The sequence below is a fragment of the Stegostoma tigrinum genome, chromosome 11 (assembly GCF_030684315.1).
Source record: "Stegostoma tigrinum isolate sSteTig4 chromosome 11, sSteTig4.hap1, whole genome shotgun sequence".
NCBI lineage: Eukaryota > Metazoa > Chordata > Chondrichthyes > Orectolobiformes > Stegostomatidae > Stegostoma > Stegostoma tigrinum.
The window spans coordinates 12,143,816-12,162,809 of NC_081364.1; the positions used below are offsets into that span (position 1 = coordinate 12,143,816).

The 18,994-nt window shown below is 41.9% G+C and overlaps 1 protein-coding gene across 4 annotated transcripts in view; it reads left to right on the top strand.

Moving 5' to 3' along the window:
* usp4 (ubiquitin specific peptidase 4 (proto-oncogene)) overlaps positions 1-18,994 on the top strand; it is a 99,842-nt gene that overhangs the window by 63,906 nt on the left and 16,942 nt on the right. For all 4 annotated transcript variants that reach the window (XR_009446485.1, XM_059649752.1, XM_059649751.1 and 1 more), the window contains 4 exons: positions 2,802-2,905; positions 7,784-8,035; positions 8,857-8,927; positions 17,353-17,468. Coding sequence is in view for 3 of the 4 variants with exons in the window: in XM_059649752.1 (XP_059505735.1) it covers positions 2,802-2,905; positions 7,784-8,035; positions 8,857-8,927; positions 17,353-17,468 (543 nt within the window). In the remaining variant the exon portion in view is untranslated. The remainder of the gene's footprint in view (positions 1-2,801; positions 2,906-7,783; positions 8,036-8,856; positions 8,928-17,352; positions 17,469-18,994) is intronic.

An 18,994-nucleotide genomic window follows, 5' to 3' on the forward strand; every position in this document is an offset into this window, starting at 1 on the left:
ACCCTTTTGGATAGAAAATTTTAATTAATCTACACAACCCTCTGAGTGACAGAATTTCCCTTGTACGTTGTTCCTAAAACAATCGGTCCAATATGTTTGAGAATCCACCGAGAATTCCCAGCCTAGGGAAATGAGCCTTCACTATCCACCTGTAAAACGCATTGAGTCTTGCCTGTCTAGTTAGACCATCTCATTCTTCTAAATGCTGGACCATGTATGTATAGTTCACTTGGCTTCTCATCCTGTAGACCAATCTAAATGTTTGCTGCAATGCTTCCAATGTAAGAGATAAATAATCTGTTTTTCAGGCATGAGGGATTTACAACCATTTAGTGGATTTCTCAGCAAAGTTCCTTCTATTTGCTTTGTCATTTCTAGTGAAACCTAGATTACAGGACAATTAACCAGAAAGTGACTTTTGTACAATGACATCACGGTTTTGTTCTCCCAGATTTAATGTCTGGAGAAAGCAATTTTGTTTAAAACAGTGGCTGGTTACAAGTTGGCAGAAAAGCGTCAGACCAATTAGATTGACCATCCCTTTTCTGTAGGGCCCACTTCAATAGCCTGGTGACAGTGCTACTTTGCTAGCTGACTGCAGTGATATACTGTAGCATGAGAAATTGGGTGCTCTCCTCTTTCCTAAAGAAATATGTTGATAACTATCTGGCTAGGAGGGTGAGTAGCTGTTAATGGCAGACTGTGTGTGGAGTCGGAAGCTATGACATTGGAGGGCTTAAGCCCTAAAATTATTGAACTCAGTATTGAGTCTGGAGAGCTGCAGGGTCCCCAAGTGGAAAATGACATGGTGTTCTTCTAGCTTGTGTTGAGCTGCGTTGGAACACTGCAGCAAGCCAGAGGCAGAGATGTTGGCCAGGGAACAGGGTGGTCTGGCAGGTAACTGGAAGCTCAGGGTCTTTTTTTTTTTGCGGGCAAAATGTAGATGTTCTGCGAAGTGGTCACCCAATCCATGCTTCATTTTCCCAATGCAGAGGAAACCACATGGTGAGCAGTGAATGCAGTAGACTAGATACTGGGACATGCGAGTGAAGTGTTGCTGGCCCTGGGATACTGGGGAGGGAGGAGGTATATGGACAGCTGTTGCAGCTCTGCTGTTTGCAGGGGAAGGTGCAGTGGGGGCTGTGTTGGGCATGAAAGAAGAGTAGACTAGGCTGTCCCGGAGGGAACGGTCTCTGCAGAAAGCAGACATGGGAGAGGAGGGGAATATGTGCCTGGTGGTGGTAGAATAGGACTAGAACAAGGAATGTTCCATGTACCCTACAAAGAGACCGGCATAACTGGGGCCCATGAGGGTTCCCATGGCCACTCTTCTGATCTGAAGAAAATGGAAGAATTAAAAGAAAAGTTCTTGAGGGTGAGGGCAAGCTCCCTCAAGTGGAAGAGGGTATGTTGGTGGGGATGGCTCAGATCTTTCCTCCACAAAGAAGAGGAGAGCCCTAAGATCCTCCTGGTGGGGGATGGGTATGTAAAGGGATTGCACATGGTAAAGAGGAGGCAGCTGGAGTGTGCAAACTGGAAATTTTGAAACTGGTGTAAAGCATCAGAGGAATCACGGATGTATGTGGCAGGGATTAGACTAGGGAAGAGAAGACTGAGTCAAGGTAGGAAGAGATGAGTTCTGTGGGCGGGGAAGGAGGTTCTGAAATAAATAGGGAGAGAGGGGGAGGCAGATAGAAGATGGATAGAGGAGAAGATAGTTGGAGAGGAGACAGACTGGTCAAAGAGGCGGGGATGGAGCCAGTAAAGGTGAGCGTAGGTGGGAAGGTAGGGAGGAGATAGGTCAGTATCTCCTATCTACTAACCTCATCCCACCCCCTTGACCTATCTGTCCTCCCTGGACCAACCAAAGTGCAGTCAGTTCGGAGGGGGGAGAGATTGGATTTGTAGGGGGATGGAGGTTGAGGGAGAGGGAGAAGTTGAGGTGACCAGTGTCACATTGACAGTTCTCAATGAACAGATCCCGTGCAGGTAAAAGGCCAGAGGAAGGGGTCAGTGTGGAAGGAGAGTGTTCGAGCTGGGCAAAGCACTCTGTGGGACGCAGAGAGGACTCTTGCCCAAAAAAATAGGCACAGAGATGAAGATGGCAGAAGAGCTCAACGTCGTGTCATGCCTGAAATTCATTACAGCGGGAACGCGGAGGCCTTTGCTGAGTTCAGCACGTTCAGTATGTGTGTGTCAGTTTCTGACAAGATAGCTAGTGTTGGAGGGCAGCGGTCGGCAAAACTGGTCTCCGGACAGGTGGGCAGTAATTGAGGACAAAGGTGAGAAATATGTTCCCCCCGAAGGGTTGGGCATCTTTAGAATTTTCTGCCAGTCCAATACCGACTATACTTAAAGACTGAGATAGATGAACAGATTTTTTAGTCTTGGGCAATCTGAATATGTGCAGTGCGTGTTCACTGGAGTTGAAATTAATGTATCAAATTGTGAAGCTGGCTCAATGGGCTGTATTTCTTGTGCTTTTGTTAAGCAGATCAAATTTAGGCTGGCATCTAATTTTCATGAAATATGAATAATATATACAACCATGGTGCTGTAATTGAGCTCCAAATATGCAGTTCTGATTAACGCGACTAAAACTATATTTCTACATGGGTGTGCCTTGCCTGTGATTTGTAGTAAAATCAAACGGTTTTCAACATTAACTTTTAATTTAAGTTTTTATTGGTTTTAGTAACAATGCAGCTAATAACTTTAAATAGCATTCCAATTAAAATAATTACCGTACTGTCAACCTGATTTGAATGGCTTAATAAAATTTTAATCCTGTTTTCTTTCAGCCGTTACGTGAAAGTGTGTAAGGAAACATATGAAAGCTATAGCTCTGGAACTTTGAGCGTAGACAATGGCTTGTCCAGTGAGCCAAATGGTATTAATGATGAAGGTATGACTGTGCATTAACCTAGACAGCTCTTGCAATAAGAATATATAATTTCAAAGTAAATGCAGCTGATTTATAACTTGCTGCGTGAGAACAGTGAAACTTGTCATATTAGATTAATGTCTTCTGTAATAATTGTACCTGTTGCTTTTGAATTGTCAGTCTATATTTTGGGAAGTTTTACTTTTCAAATGATCGATATCAGAGTTTTTTCTTAAAAATGGTTTTAAGGACCAATTTAATTGTAAGTCCTCTTTCCAAAAAGGTTATTGCAAAACATTGTTTTGACCTGTGAAGTCACCGAGCAACCGCTATATTAAAATAATAGAAGAAAATTAAAGTTATGGCATGGATTTAGGCAATTTGGACTATTCAGGCTGTAATTTCATTACCATCTGTTTACAAAATAAATTTGTCTTCTCCTAATGACCTGTCTTTTCCCTGCAGATGTTTTCCTTTCAGACTATTTTGAAGGCTGTGATTGAATTTGAGTGCATTCCAGATCCTGACTGCATGCTCACTAGATTAGAGATAATGGGAACTGCAGATGCTGGAGATTCCAAGATAATAAAATGTGAGGCTGGATGAACACAGCAGGCCAAGCAGCATCTCAGGAGCACAAAAGCTGACGTTTCGGGCCTAGACCCTTCATCAGAGAGCTTCTCTGATGAAGGGTCTAGGCCCGAAACGTCAGCTTTTGTGCTCCTGAGATGCTGCTTGGCCTGCTGTGTTCATCCAGCCTCACATTTTATTATCTTGCTCACTAGATTAGTTTATTCTTGTGTCACTTTTGGTTTTTATCAGTGCACCTTTAAATTGGTGACCCCTGCTTCTCAATCTTTCTGGAACAGTTTCTCCCAATGTATTCTCCAGATATGTCATGATTTTGAATACTTCTATTAAATATTCTCTATCTGCTCTAAGGAGAGCAACGCCAGCATTGCTAATTTATCCACGTAACTCAAATCCCTCGTACCATAAATCATTCTGGGTAATATTTTCTTCACTTGGTCTAAAATCTTCACAGCCTTCCTCGAGTATAGAGCCCAAACTACTGGCTTACAAAGCTTTATGATAATTTACTGAAAACAACACAAGGTGGATGTCACTAGTGGGTTAGACAGCCTCAATGGAGAGAGAGAGCAAGCTAACATTTCAAGTCTTAACTACTTCATCAGAGCTGAAGTGAGGTGTGGAGGGGGCAGCATTAATGCTACAGTTTGGGGGGGGGTGTGGGTTTGGGTTTGGGTGTGGGTGTGGGTGTAGCTGTGTAGGTGCTGATGGAGAAAAGGTGTTGATCAGAATAAGTGGTAAGAACATGAGAATGGCAGAAAACGGTGTTTCTTCTGTCAGACTTGAAAGGACGGACAGTCCCACTAGGGTGCGGGGAGGGAAGAGAGGACAAGATAACAGAATGTAACAAGCTGAAGGAAAGGGAAGAAATGAAAGTTCATTCACAATTTGAGGATGTTGAACTCTAAGTCCAAATGGTTGCAGAGTGCCTAGTCTGTAGATGATATGTTGATCTACCAGTTTGCGTCATTCCAGTGGATCACAGTGCAACTTGTTGAGGACGGGCCAGTGAGCATGCGAGCAGGATGCTCTATTGAAATGACCGTCTTGCAAACGTCAGTATCCTGCTTTAGCACAGACCGAAGGTGTTCTGGAAAGTTGTCACCTGGTCTGCGTTTGGTTTCTCCAATGTAGAGTAGGCCACATTGGGTGCAGCGGATACAGTACCTAAGACTGGAGGTGCAGGTGAAATGCTGCTTCACTTAGACTGTTTAGACTTCTGGATGGTGGGCAGGGAGCAGGTGAAGAGGCAATATGTTGCTCCTTCTTTGGTTATGTGGGAAGGTACTACAGAGTGAGGGCAGGTGTTGGTTGTGGAATGGACTATGATGTCCTGATCCCTGTGAAATGCAGATAGTGAAACTGGGGAGAAAATATGTTTGGTCGTGCCATTCTGCTGGTGTTGTCTGAAATGGTGGAGAGTGATCCTTTGAATGTGGAGGCTGATAGGATGAAAAGGGAGGACAAGGCGAACCTAATCATGCTGTGATGTGATGGGAAGGTGGAGGCACATGTGGTAGTTTGGATGCAATTGAGGGCCCTATCAGCTACAGTGGGCCGAAAATCATGGCCACGGAAGAAGCAAGCAATGACAGCATTGCTGTTTTGGAAGGTGCCATCACCTGAACAGATGCAAAGTAGGCAAACGAACTGGGAGAGTGGGATGGCATCCTTGCAGGATGTGGAGTGTGCCTAGCTGTGGGAGTCACTGGCTTTGTAGTGCATGGTAGTGGACAGTTTATTATCCAAAATGGAGACACAGAAGTCAAGGAAAGGAAGGGAAGTGTTGGAAATGGACAATGTGAAAGGTAGAGGGCTGGAAATTGGAGGCAAAATGAATAAATTTCTCAAGATCTAGCAGGAGCATGAAAAGGCACCAAAGCAATCGTAAATGTACCAATTTTAAAAGAAAAAAATCGGACGGGGCCAATGTAAGACTGGAAGGAACATGGTTTGTTTCACATGCCCCATGAAGAGGCAGGCATCAGTAGGACTCATGCCGGTGCCCATAGCCACTCCTTTGACTTAGCAGAAGTGAGATGAATTAAAGGAGAAATTTTTCAGTGAGAGGACAAGTTCAGCTAGGCAGAGGACAGTGGTGGTGGGTGGGCACTGTTCAGCCTCTGGTCAGGGAAGAAGCTGAGAGGGCTCAGACTGCACTGGAGGGGAATGGATGTATAAAGGGATTGGACATCCCATTGGTGAGCAGGTGGTATTTAGGGCCCGGGAATGGAAATTGTCAATATGGTGGAAGGCATCAGAGGAATTGCATTGTAGGTGGGCAGCGTTTTAACAAGTGGAGAGAGGGTGGATTAAGGGTAGGAGGAAATGAGGCTGTGGGACAGCAACAGGCTTATACAATGGACCTACCAGGACTGTGTGGTTTGGATTTTGGGAAGGATGTAGAAGTGGGCTGTCCACACTTGGGAGACTACCAGGTTGGAGGGAGTGGGGCGAAGATCTCTAGAGGTAATGAGATCAGTTACAGTTCTGGCAATAATGGCGTGATGTTTGGACGTGGGGTCATGGTCTGGGGGTGGTAGGAAGAAGTGTCCGAGAGCTGGCATTGAGCCTCCGCAAGGTAAAGATCAGTGCGCCAGACTACAACAGTGGCGCCTTTGTCAGCTGGTGATAACAAAGTTGTGTTTGGACCTAAAAGAGCAAAGTGCAGCAATTTGAGAAGAGGTCAGGTAACAATGAGAGAGAGAGGAGTAGAGAAATTGAGACTGCCGATGTCGTGTCAGCAGTTTTCAGTGAATGATCAAGGGCAGGTAATCGGCCATGGGAAGTGGTACAAGTGGAGGGTGAATACTGAGGGCAGGTGAGGGGGCAGAATCCAGCCCATAATTTGCTTGTTTTTGTATTCTTATCTGTAAAGCTCTGGATCTTGTATTCCTTGTTTACCACTTCCTCAAATTATCTTGCCACTTTGATTTTTGAGCAACTACAGTTTCAAGTCCCTTTGCCCCATAACCTTTTAGATTGCATCTCATAATTCTTCCTTTGAAAAGGTATTGCTTAATGCTTCTCTGTCTTGCGTTTCAACTGTGTTCTCTTTATTCCTCCTCAGTGATTTCAGGTTTTGTCAGCTTCAAATTTTGAAATTCCCTTACGACCACATCTGGTCTTTAATGCAGATTAGTCCTGCTACCAACCTCTGGAACTTTGCTTGCATTCCTCTTGTCTGTAAAGCAACTATTTACTCCTACTGTTTCCTATTGTTTGACCAAGTTGTTGTTCATGCTGCTACTATTCCTTTTATTCCGTTGGCTTTAACTTTGCTTTATCATGCATGTTTGAAAGTCTCTGCGCTCTCCAATGCCCTAACTTCCTTCAATCTCCTTTGTAACCTCGTCCAAAAATCAAAATGAAGGTTATTAAATGGGATTGATGTTGTAACAAGTTTGTGTTAGCTGGCTCTAATTAATCTACATTTTTCTAGTTGACCAAACTTTGATTCTAAAAGCTTTCCCACCACAAAATCTAAACTCATTCAGCATGGATTATTCTTGCATTCTTTTGAACAAGGTTGTTGAGTTTGCAATTATTTAGTCCTGTGGAACCGCTCTTGTATGTAAGGACAGTTATGGTCGATGATTCCACGGGTTCCTCCCTTGCTTTTGTCAATATCTTCAGGGCCATCTCATACAGTCCTGATGGCTAATCAACTTTACATACAACCAGCCTTTCTCAGCCACCACCTTATCAATTTTTAATGCAGCTATCATCTTAACAAGCTTGTCTCTCACTGACTTTTGGCACCTTATTGATAAAGGCTTATGCAACATATTTGATTAGTACCTCAATCATACCTGTGACATACATAATCCCCTTCTGATCCCTGACATGCTTTTTTTCTGTTAGTAACTTCTTACTATTTATGTCTGTAGAAGACTGATGCATACCCTTCCATTTTTTTCACTTCTGCTCTGAACCTTTCTGTATTAAACATGCTTCTCGCTTTCAATCTGGCAACTGTCATGCGCACCTTTTTTCTTTTTCATCTAGCTCTCCATTTTTTTCCTCCCTTCAGCCTGACAGCTCTGGCTTTATTTTGAACTGTCTTTCCCTCTTGCGGGAATGTACCTCCATTGTACTTGAACCACCACCTTTTTAAAGACAGTTCCATGACAATTTTGCCTTCCCATTAGATTAAAAGCCAACACTTCTCTTGAATAAACATATGTTTGCAAGAGTTTTACAGAAACTTGAGGACAGGGGTTGTTAGGCAATGCAGTAATGAAGCTTCAAATTAGCAACTTAATTTTGAAGGTTGGTTTCTTTTGATTTATGTGTTGCATTATTTAGGTGAGGAGGAGATGGATCTTCAAACTGTTGTTGGACATAATGAAGAACATAGTTCCGAATCTGAAAACAGCCAGTCTGATGGCTCTGCGGCTGATGACAATGATAAGATGGAAAATGGGCCCACCAAACGGACCACCAAAGCAAATAAACAGAAGTTTACAAAGAAGCTATTCAGTTTCAGCATGGTGAATGCCTATGGCACCTCGGATTTCAGCTCTGTTGCAGAAGATGGGACATTTCTCAAATTAAACTGTAAGTTATAAAGTTTAAGATGATGCTGAACTCCTTTTGTTCTGTGGACGCCATATTGAGTTTGTTTGAACTTTTTTTCTTTTCACTGAATATACACAATTGCACTTGAACTTCCCATATCCAACTCATACTCCAGTGCCTCCTTCAGGGTATTATGCCATATGGGCAGTTTACTGAAAGGTTTTTTATGTTTTGTTTCATCAAGGAACTTCTGAAAATCCAAATAAATTAATATATGATGAATAGATTATTAAACATTCAAATTATCACCTTAAAAAAAAACCACTAGATTTTTACTGAACAATCTGTTCTGCCCAATGTCTTATTGCTGCAATTGTTTAATTTTTTAAAATGGAGTCGCACTATGAAACTTGGTTGCTAACATTATCTAATGTCACACATCCTTGATAAAAGGAAAATTGTTACATTGTGCAATTATCAATTTAGTACATTTATAAAGCATCCTGGTTTATCATCACCACTTTGGTATTTTCAAGAAGAAAGTCATGGATGTAAAGTTGGCTAACAAGTTTGAGTTGGTAAAGCTTACAAGCATGCACAACTTTCTCATAGTTCAGTTTGGTATACTTAAAATAAATTCAGATTTTGTAGGATCACCTTTCTTGTTTTATAAATCTAAGGCTCACTTTATCTAAGTTTCTCATTCAAAACTGCAGTTTTGATTGCAATCTGCCACTCATTTGGTGGATAGAGATCATTAATATGATGTGACCATAAGCATTCGGCTTGACACTTGAATTTGTTTTGCTGATTTTTCTCTTCATGTGATTCAGTGAAAATATTTTGCTCCTCTTCTGTAGCACATTCCACAATTGCTATAGACTGGGATCCTGAAATCAAAATGATGTACTATGATGATCAAGAAGCTGAGGTAGGTGGATTTTCTTTGAACCTTTTTAGCCACCATTACAGCATATTTTGTTTAAATATTGCTTGCTATAAGGAAATGAGGCAATGAGAGAACAACATGGGGGCTACAACTCTGGGGATACAGAGTTAGTCTTTTTAACTAAAACTTTAGAAGAGCAGTGAAAATAAACAAAGCTGTGCTTTCAGTTAGGAATTGAGTGTAAGGGCATAGTGATCAAATTAGATAGTGCTGTAACACAATTCCAAGTGAATTATCAACATGTATTAGTTAACTCAGCATGAGCATTGCTTCTCCCCCATTTTAGTTCCAAACATGGCATAGATTTGAATGTTCGGGTGTTCACATATAGAATTTTGTACTACTTGAAGGTTTAGATTTAAATAATTTCTTGACCAACATTGATTCAGTTGAACAGCATCAGTGAACATCTGTACTAAGACCTTTCTTATTTAGGCCAAGCAGTTCACTTTAAAGTAACCTAATATTTTCAGGTATGGGAATGTAGAACAGACTCATTGTATAAACTCGAACAATTATTTCAATTGTGTTACAGTAAAATATTAAGCCAAGCCACCAATGAAGTGGAGCCTGTAGTCACATGAAGGCCACAGAATTAATGGTATTTGTATTTGATAAAGAGCTCAGACTCGGATGCAGGTGTACAGCATGGAAATGGGTCCTTTCGTCCAACTCGTCCATGCCACTCAGATATACGAAATTAATCCAGCCCCATTTGTCAACATTTGGCCCATATCCCTCCAAACCCTCCTTATTCATATACCCATCCAGCTGCCTGTTTAAATGTTGTAATTGTACCAGCCTCCACCACACCTCTGGCAGCTTATACCATACATGCACCAACCCCTGCATGAAAAAGTTACCCCTCAGGCCCCTTTTAAGTCTCTCACCTTAAACCTGTAGTTTTGGACTCCCTACTCTGGAGAATAGACTTTTAAGTATTCACCTTATCCGTGTCCCTCATGATATTATAAACCTCTATAAGGTCATCCCTCCGACTCTGAAACTCTGGGGAAAATAGTCCCAGCCTATTCAACTCTCCTTATAGCTCAAACCCTCTAAGCCTGGCAACATCCTTGTCAATCTTTTCTGAACTGTTCTTCAATAACTTGCTGTCACAATCTGCTGATGCTATCCCAATCCACGCACTGAATTGTTTGTTTGAGAATACGAATTAGCAACATTGTGAGTATATGAACCAAAAATCTGTAGCCCATCTTTTGGACAGTTATCCAACAGCCAATAAGATCCAGTGAACTTTAAAGCATCAAAGGTATTTCTGATATTTTGTCAGCTTGAATGCAAAATATTTATTGATCACTAAGGGAAATCAATTTTTCTTCTCTAACTCTGAGAAGTGATTTTGCAAGCAATTGAACTGTACAGATTATAAACCAGTGGGGGAAGGAGGAAACCTGGCTGAAGAATACACAAAATTAACAGAATTAAATAATAACTGCAGTCACCTCTGAAGAGAAAAGGAAGAGTTCTTCTTACTCATCAAAGAGCATTATGCAGTTTGTGAATTACAGCAGTTGTTCTCTCCCTCTGCACTTCTTCAACCTTCCATATTTGTTTGCCCCTATCCTGTACAGTCCATCATTTGCAAATGTATTCAACCTACCACACAGCATAAAACATTATAACTCCAGCATCTTGAATGATTCAAACAGCCAAGCAGTTGCCAAGCAAATATGAATCAACAACTTTGGAGGGGAGGAAGGGAAAGGAAAGAGAATGTACAACATATGTATTTGAGCAACTCGCCTTCAGAAACAGTGCACCTCAACAGCAACACAATGAACTAACACAAACCTTTTCCCACATGTACCTTTACAAGTGGTTCCATCTCTTGTGAAAGATTAAAAACATAAATGGTAACTTTTCTGATTAATATCAGCTAATAACTAAGGTTAGCTTCAAACAAGCTCTGAACTTGTGACCTCCTCTACATTGGTGAGACCAAGCAGAGGCTCAGGTACTGCTGTGTATATTACCTGCACTCTGTTCGCGACAAATGACAACCCCTTCCAGTTGTAAAACATTTCAATTCCCCCCTCCCACTCCATGGGCGACATGTCTGTCCTGGGCTGCCTCCAGTGTCATAATGATGCCACTGGGAAACTGTAGGAGCAGCACCTCATATTCTGCCTTGGGAGCCTACACTGCGCCCCTCCCCATTTTCTCTCTCTCTCTCTCTCTCTCTCTCTCTCTCTCTCTCTCTCTCTCTCTCTTCTCTCTCTCTCTTCTCTCTCTCTCTTCTCTCTCTCTCTTCTCTCTCTCTCTTCTCTCTCTCTCTTCTCTCTCTCTCTCTCTCTCTCTCTCTTCTCTCTCTCTCTTCTCTCTCTCTCTCTTCTCTCTCTCTCTCTTCTCTCTCTCTTCTCTCTCTCTTCTCTCTCTCTCTCTTCTCTCTCTCTTCTCTCTCTCTTCTCTCTCTCTTCTCTCTCTCTTCTCTTCTCTCTTCTCTTCTCTCTTCTCTTCTCTCTCCTCTTTCTCTCTTTTCCACCCCCCCCCCCCAATTTCATGACCAACCCTCCCTTTCCTCCCCACCTCTTTGACCTGACACAACCTGTCCATCTTCTCTCCCACCTATCCACCCCTCCCACCTCACTGACCAATCCCCACCATTGCCTACCTGGACTCACCTTTCACCATCCCACCTACCTTTCCCTAATCCCACTCCTCTGTTAATTTCTGAGCTCCTGTCCCCATCCTCCATTTCTGAAGAAGGGTCCCAACCCAAAACGTCAACTTTCCTACTTCTCTGATGCTGCCTGGCCTGCTGTATTCCTCCACCTCCACACTGTTATCTCTAAACTTAAAATAATTTATTCAAACACTTTCAACTCACCAAAAACCAAGGGAGACATCAAAGCACTTAAAGACTGGTGTTGAGAAGCATCACCAGGTTCATTGACAAATTATGCAGAAAGGTTCGAGAAACGTGGGTTTCTCTTCTTGAACGAGAAAGACATACCCGAGTTATGATTTTATAGGAGCATTGAATATAATTAAAGGAATGTGTAAAGCAAATTTCAAATTTTAAATTTAAATTATGAATGAAGCAAAAGGGGACAGTGGTTCAGCCTAGTAAATTGTAAGTTTAACATTGATATCAAGAAGGTCTTCATAAAGAATAATCAACATTTAGTATTGAGTTCCAAAGTGGGCCATCGAGCTAATAACTTTGAAATCATTTAAAAATTATATATAGATGGGAGAATGAATGGATGATTTTTCTTTTTCTATTCATTTGTGGAATGTGGGTGTTACAGGCTGGCCAGCAATCTTTGATCCCTAGTTGCCCTTGAGAAGGTGGTGGTGAGCTGCCGCCTTGAACCGCTGCAGTTACCAGATGTGAGTTGACCCACAATGCTATTAGAGAGGGAATTCCCGGATTTTGATCCAATGACCGTGAAGGAACAGAGATATATGTCCAAGTCAGGATACTGAGTGGCTTGCGGGGGAACTTGAAGGTGGTGGTGTTTCCATATATCTGCTATTGGGAAATTAGAAGGTGCTGTCTGAGGATCTTTGATTTTCTGCAGTGCATCTTGTAGATAGTACACTGTTGCTAAAGAACATCGGTGGTGGAGGGAGTGGATATAGTGCCAATCAAGCAGGCTGCTTTGTTCTGGAAGGTGTCAAGCTTTTTGAGTGTTGTTGGGGCTGCGCTTATCCAGGCAAGTGGGGAGTATTCCACCACACTCCGGACTTCTGCCTTGTAGATGGTGGACAGGCTTTGAGGAGTCAGGAGGTGAATTACTCACTGCAGTATTCCTGGCTTCTGAACTGCTCATGTAGCTGCTATGTTTATGTGGTGAGTTCATTTGAGTTTCTGGTCAATGATAACCCCCCTGGATGTTGATAGTGGGGGATTCAGTGATGGTAGGACTATTGAATGTCCAAAGGACGGTGGTTAGATAGTCTCTTATTGGTGATGGTCACAGCCTGGCATTCGTGAGGCATGAATGTCACTTGTCAGCCCAAGCCTGGATATTGTCCAGATTTTATTGCCTTTGAACATGGACTGCTTCAGTATCTGAAGTCATGAATGCTGCTGAACATTCTGCAATCATCGGCCACCATCCCCACTTCTCACCTTATGATGGAGGAAAGGTCATGGATGAAACAGCTGAAGATGTTGGGGCCGAGGACACTATATCCTGAGGAACTCCTGCAGAGATGTCCTGAAGCTAAGATGATTGACCTCTGACAACCACAACCGCCTTCCTATGTGTGAGTTATGACACCAACTACTGGAGAGTTTGCCCCCTGATACCTGTCGATTCCAGTTTTTTGCTAGGGCTCCTTGATGCCACATTTGGTCAAATGCAGCCTTGATGTCAAGGGCTATCACTCTCACCTCATCTCTAGAATTCAGCTCTTTTGTCCATGTTTGAACCAAGACTGTAATGTGGTTAGGAGCTGAGCAGCCCTGCTGGAACCCAAACAGAGCACTACTGAGTAGGTGTTGCTTGCTAGCACTGTTGATGATACCTTCCATCACTTTACTGACGATCGAGAGTAGACTGATGCAGTGGTAATTGTTTGGGTTGGATTTGCCCGTTTTTGTGTGTAGGACATGCTTTGCCAATTTTCCACATTGTCTGGAAGATAACAGTTTTAGAACATAGAACATAGAACAGTACAGCACAGAACAGGCCCTTCAGCCCACAATGTTGTGCCAACCATTGATCCTCATGTATGCACCCTCAAATTTCTGTGACCATATACATGTCCAGCAGTCTCTTAAATGACCCCAATGACCTTGCTTCCACAACTGCTGCTGGCAACGCATTCCATGCTCTCACAACTCTCTGCGTGAAGAACCTGCCTCTGACATCCCCTCTATACTTTCCACCAACCAGCTTAAAACTATGACCCCTCGTGCTAGCCATTTCTGCCCTGGGAAATAGTCTCTGGCTATCAACTCTATCTATGCCTCTCATTATCTTGTATACCTCAATTAGGTCCCCTCTCCTCCTCCTTTTCTCCAATGAAAAGAGACCGAGCTCAGTCAACCTCTCTTCATAAGATAAGCCCTCCAGTCCAGGCAGCATCCTGGTAAACCTCCTCTGAACCCTCTCCAAAGCATCCACATCTTTCCTATAATAGGGCACCCAGAACTGGACGCAGTATTGTAACGACTGGAAAGGCTTGGTTAGGTAAGCAGCAAGTTCTGGAGCACAAATCTTCCGTACTATTGCTGGAATGTTGTCAGGGCCTGTAGCCATTGCAGTATGCAGTGCTTCCATCTGTTTCTTGATATCATGTTGAGTGAATCGAATTGGCTAGAGACTGGTATCTGTAATGCTGGGGACCACTGGAGGAGGCTGAGATAGGCCGTCCACTCTGCACTTCTGGCTGAAGATTGCTGCAAATGCTTCAGCCTTATCTTTTGCATTGATGTGCTGGACGCTTCTGTCATTGAGGATTGGAAATATTTGTGGAGTTTCATCCCTCCACTGAGTTGTTTAATTTTCCACCACCATTCATGACAGGATGTGGTAGGACTGCAGAGCTTCGATCTAATCCGTTGGTTGTGGATCGCTTAGTTCTGTCGCTTGCTGCTTACGCTGTTTGGCATGTAAGTGGTCCTATTTGGTTATTTCACCGGGTTGTCACCTTGTCTTCAGGTATGCCTCGTGCTGGCATGCCTTCCTGCACTCTCCATTGAACCAGCATTGATCCTCTGGCTTGTGGTAATGGTTGAGTGGGGGGTATGCCACCCCATGAGTTACAGATTGTGCAGGAGTAAAAGTCTGCTGCCATTGGCCTACAGTGCCTCTTGGATGCCCAGTCTTGAGTTGTTAGATCTGTGCAAAATCTGCCCTGTTTAAAATGGTGACAGTACCACACAACACGATGAAAGTTATTCGCAATGTGAAGGCGGGACTTTGTCTCAACAAGGATTGTGTGATGGTCACTCTGTCCTGTACCTGCAACTGGCAGATTAGTAAGGCTGAGGTCATGGACACTTTTCCTTCTTTTTGGTTCCCTCGCCACCTGCCGCAGACCTAGTCTAGCAGCTATGTCCTTTAGGACCCAACCAACTCGACCTGTAGTGTTGCTGCCAAGCCACTCGTGGTGGACGTTGAAATCTCCCACGCAGAGTACATTTTGTACCCTTACCATCCTCTGTGCTTCCTCAGAGTGTTGCTCAACATGGAGTACTGATTCATCAGCTGAGGGAGGATGGTATGTGGTAATCACCAGGAATACCATGCCCATGTTTAACCTGAAGCAATGAGACTTCATGGGGTCTGGAGTCAATGTTGAGCACTCCCAGAGCAGCTCCCTCCTGACTGTATAACACTGCCACCCAACTCTACCGGATCCATCCTGCCGGCAGGACAGAACATATCCAGGGTTGTAGATAGTGATGCTGAGACATTGTCGGTCCGTAAGGTATGATTCTGTGAGTAAGACTGTAAGGCTGTTGCTTCACAAGTCTGAGACAGATCTCCTGATTTTGGCACTAGCCCCCAGATGTTAGGTGAGGACTTTGCAGGGTTAAGAGGGATGTTTCTGCCGTTTGACTTTTCTGGTACCTCGGTTGATGCCAGGTGATTTCATCCGTTTTTGTTTCTTTTAAGATTTTGTAGCCATTAGTACAACCAAGTGGCATGCTAGGCCATTTCAGACAGCAGTTAAGAGTCAACCACTTTGAGGTGAGCCAAACGAGCTCTTTCACCCCTAATCTGTAACATTGTATTAACTCAATTGTTTTTGATTTATGGGAACTGAATATTAATAATTGCTGGCCATCATATGCTTTAACTACAGAATAGCTGAATCTTTTGCTGCATTGTGTTCTCAAATTATTTCCTATAGCCTGATTTTATGTTACAGGATTATGTAACAAATACAGCGTTACAGGGATTGGGTAGAGGGATGAGTCTGGGTCGGACACTGGAGGGTTGGTGTGGACTTGATGGACTGAATGGCCTGCTTCCACACTAGGGATTCTATGATTCTATAAATTCTTCCACTTTTACAGATTTTTATAGGGAGGAAAGCTTTGCTTTTCTTTAATTTTGTCATCAACCTGTCCAATGATGCTCTCTCTCACCACCTGAGTAGGTGGGATTTGAACTAGGGCTATATAGTCCAGAGATAGGGGCATTACCACAGCAGTACAGGAGCCCTATGAAGGTTTTTGGCAGTGTGTTGTACTATGTGTCTCGGCTTTCATCAGTTGGCTACTCAAATTTTTTTTGATAGTCTTTCTATTCCTGTTGCTGTTGAAAGAAGCGTTTGAATCACTGATCCCTGTACTACCAGGATCTTGAAGTGACAATTTGCAGGTAATCTAAAATGAAATGGGAGGGTTATACGTACATACGCAGAAGCTAATATGATTAGCAACCCCACTGAATGATAATTTTGAGTTTTGAAATATTCCTCAGTGTGGAATTTAAAGTTGTGAAAAATACTGGCAAACATTTTATACAAGACAGTTCATGCTCCAAGTATATGATACCTATTGACTGAATTGCAGACACAATCAAATGTGGCCACTAATATATACATAACTCATTCTGTTTTGAAGACTTTGACAACTTAACCATATTCTGAATTCCTAAACTGTAATGCAAAGCCGAGTTTTATCATTCATGTCTCCTGAATAGTTTGGCTATTGGCTATTTTGTCCGCTCTCTAAAATAGTCAACGTTTGCAGTGACTTTTGAGCAGCCTCAGCCTTTCCTCATAGCTTTTAATTTTGAGATTTTCTAATCAAACCATTCAGCTGTTATTGCACACCTCTGAAGCTGGTGAGATTTGAACCTGGGCCTCCTAGTCCATAGCTGAGGATACTACCATTGCACCACAAGGGCCCTCCTGGCTTTCAGTATTGGAAAAATATAGTTCCTTAATGGACGTCAGGCTCCTCTCAAGATAATCACTGGTTGAATTACCCTTGCCTGCTTGCAAGTCCCCCCTCTGTGCGAAGTTGTTGACATTATCAGGTTGCAATCTACAGCATTAGTTGAAATGATTTGCTGAGAGATCTAGGTGGGGAAATTTCAAAATAAGTGGACCTAAATAACACTTGGCAAAATGTTAGTAATTTTATCGAAGAGGTTAGATTCAGATTCAAATTTTGCTTTCATAATTTAATGTGCTGATCATGGTTCTTTCAGATATTGTCGATATCCACCAAGGAAATAAATTTAAATCAAAACAATTATTCTTTTTAGCCCATTTTTTTTTCAATTAATCTGTTTGGATATTATTACTTACCTCTGGAGCAGGTGGGACTTGAAATGAGCCTCTTGGTTTGGGGTAGGCAAACTACCACTGTGCCACAAGAGGGCACCTTAGAACAATTTATGAAAGCTAGCATAACTAGAAAATGCATTGTGAAATGAGAATAATTTGTCCCCTTTTGTCATTTTTACAGGCGTATGAAAAGCATGAATCTATGTCACAACCTCAAAAGAAAAGAAGCTCAGTTGCATTGAGAGAATGTATAGATTTGTTTACAACAATGGAGACCTTGGGAGAGCACGACCTTTGGTTAGTACACAGTGCATCTGATTTGTGCCTTTTTTTAAAAAGAAAAGAATTCTACCACCAACTCTCTTTTTTTTATAGTCTTGCCCAGTGTTTTTCTGCTTTGAGTACTGTGACCTTTCCAGTATAAGAGAGGAGTGATTCAAATCTGAGCTCCAGTGCTAGTTTATAATCTGAAAAGCGGGCAATATTTTGTAGCTTGGCAAAAAGGCAAACTTAAATAATTGCAGTAAAGTAACTACAACTAATCAACCAAGTGATAGTCTACAAGATTGTCATAAGTAGCTAAAAGTTTTGCATTATGTTTTGTTTTGCATGCTTACAATGTACTGAAATGGATTTATGCATCTTAATGTTACTGTTTTTATTGCAAAAATTTAACTAAGTTACGTAACTTAAGAACATTTGATAATTTTATCAGCCACCTTGTGTCTTTTTCTGTTTATGAAAGCAAGTGATATTGGTCCAAGGGAATGATATTGTTCCCATTTTTACCACTTAATATCTTACGTCAGCTATAGCAAATTGCTTATGAAAATACCAAAAACAGAACTGAGGAAGGGTCACCAGATCCGAAACGTTAACTCTGATATTTCTTCACACATGCTGCCAGACCTGCTGTTTTAGTTCCTGATTTACAGCATTCTCAGTTCTTTCAGAACATAGAACAGTATAGCACAGTGCAAGCCCTTCGCCCCATGATGTGCCGACCTATTATCCTAGACTAAGATCAAACTCCCCTACATTTTATTATCATGCATCAGTTTTTATTTTGCTTGTGAAAATATCCTGTTCTAAAGTGATCCACATTGCTTTACTTTCTGAAGAGCACCCTCTCCCACAGCAGTGTGCCTTTTTTTGTTTAATTTTCCATATTTACTAGCAAGCTAGTAGTTTCCCCACTTGCGCCCCAAGAAAAATTGCTAATTTGGAACTTGAAGACTGCTGAAATTCTACTCCTACAATAAGGACCTTTTATGCTACCAATAAACAAAAAATCTTTTATCCCAATCTTCTGGAATAAATTCAACTCATTGACCCAGAAAGGAAAATCCAGTGCAATTGTTCATTTTTCTGTGGCTAACTTTAGAAGTCTGTTTTATTCCAACTTGGTTAAAGCAACAGAAATAATCTTTGTAAATAATAGTTGTGCTGCTTTTTAATGGATTTATGCATCTTAATGTTATTGTTTTTCTTGCAAAAATTTAACTAAGTTACATAACTTAAGAACATTTGATAATTTTATCAGCTACCTTGTGTCTTTTTCTGTTTATGAAAGCAAGTGATATTGCTTCTATTCCTATGTTAGAAATAATGAGCATGTTATAAAGTCAAAGGTTTATTCAAAAATGCTTTCAAAGAAGTATTATATTAAAATGAAAGATGTGAGGTGTCTACTGAATCGAGATGCTGAAAGTTTAGAACATAATTTCAGTTGGAACTTAATCTGTTTATTTCTTTGGTTTTCATGCAAAAGAATTTAAAAACTAAAATTTAATGGCAGTGTAGTTCTAGTGTTTATCGTAAGC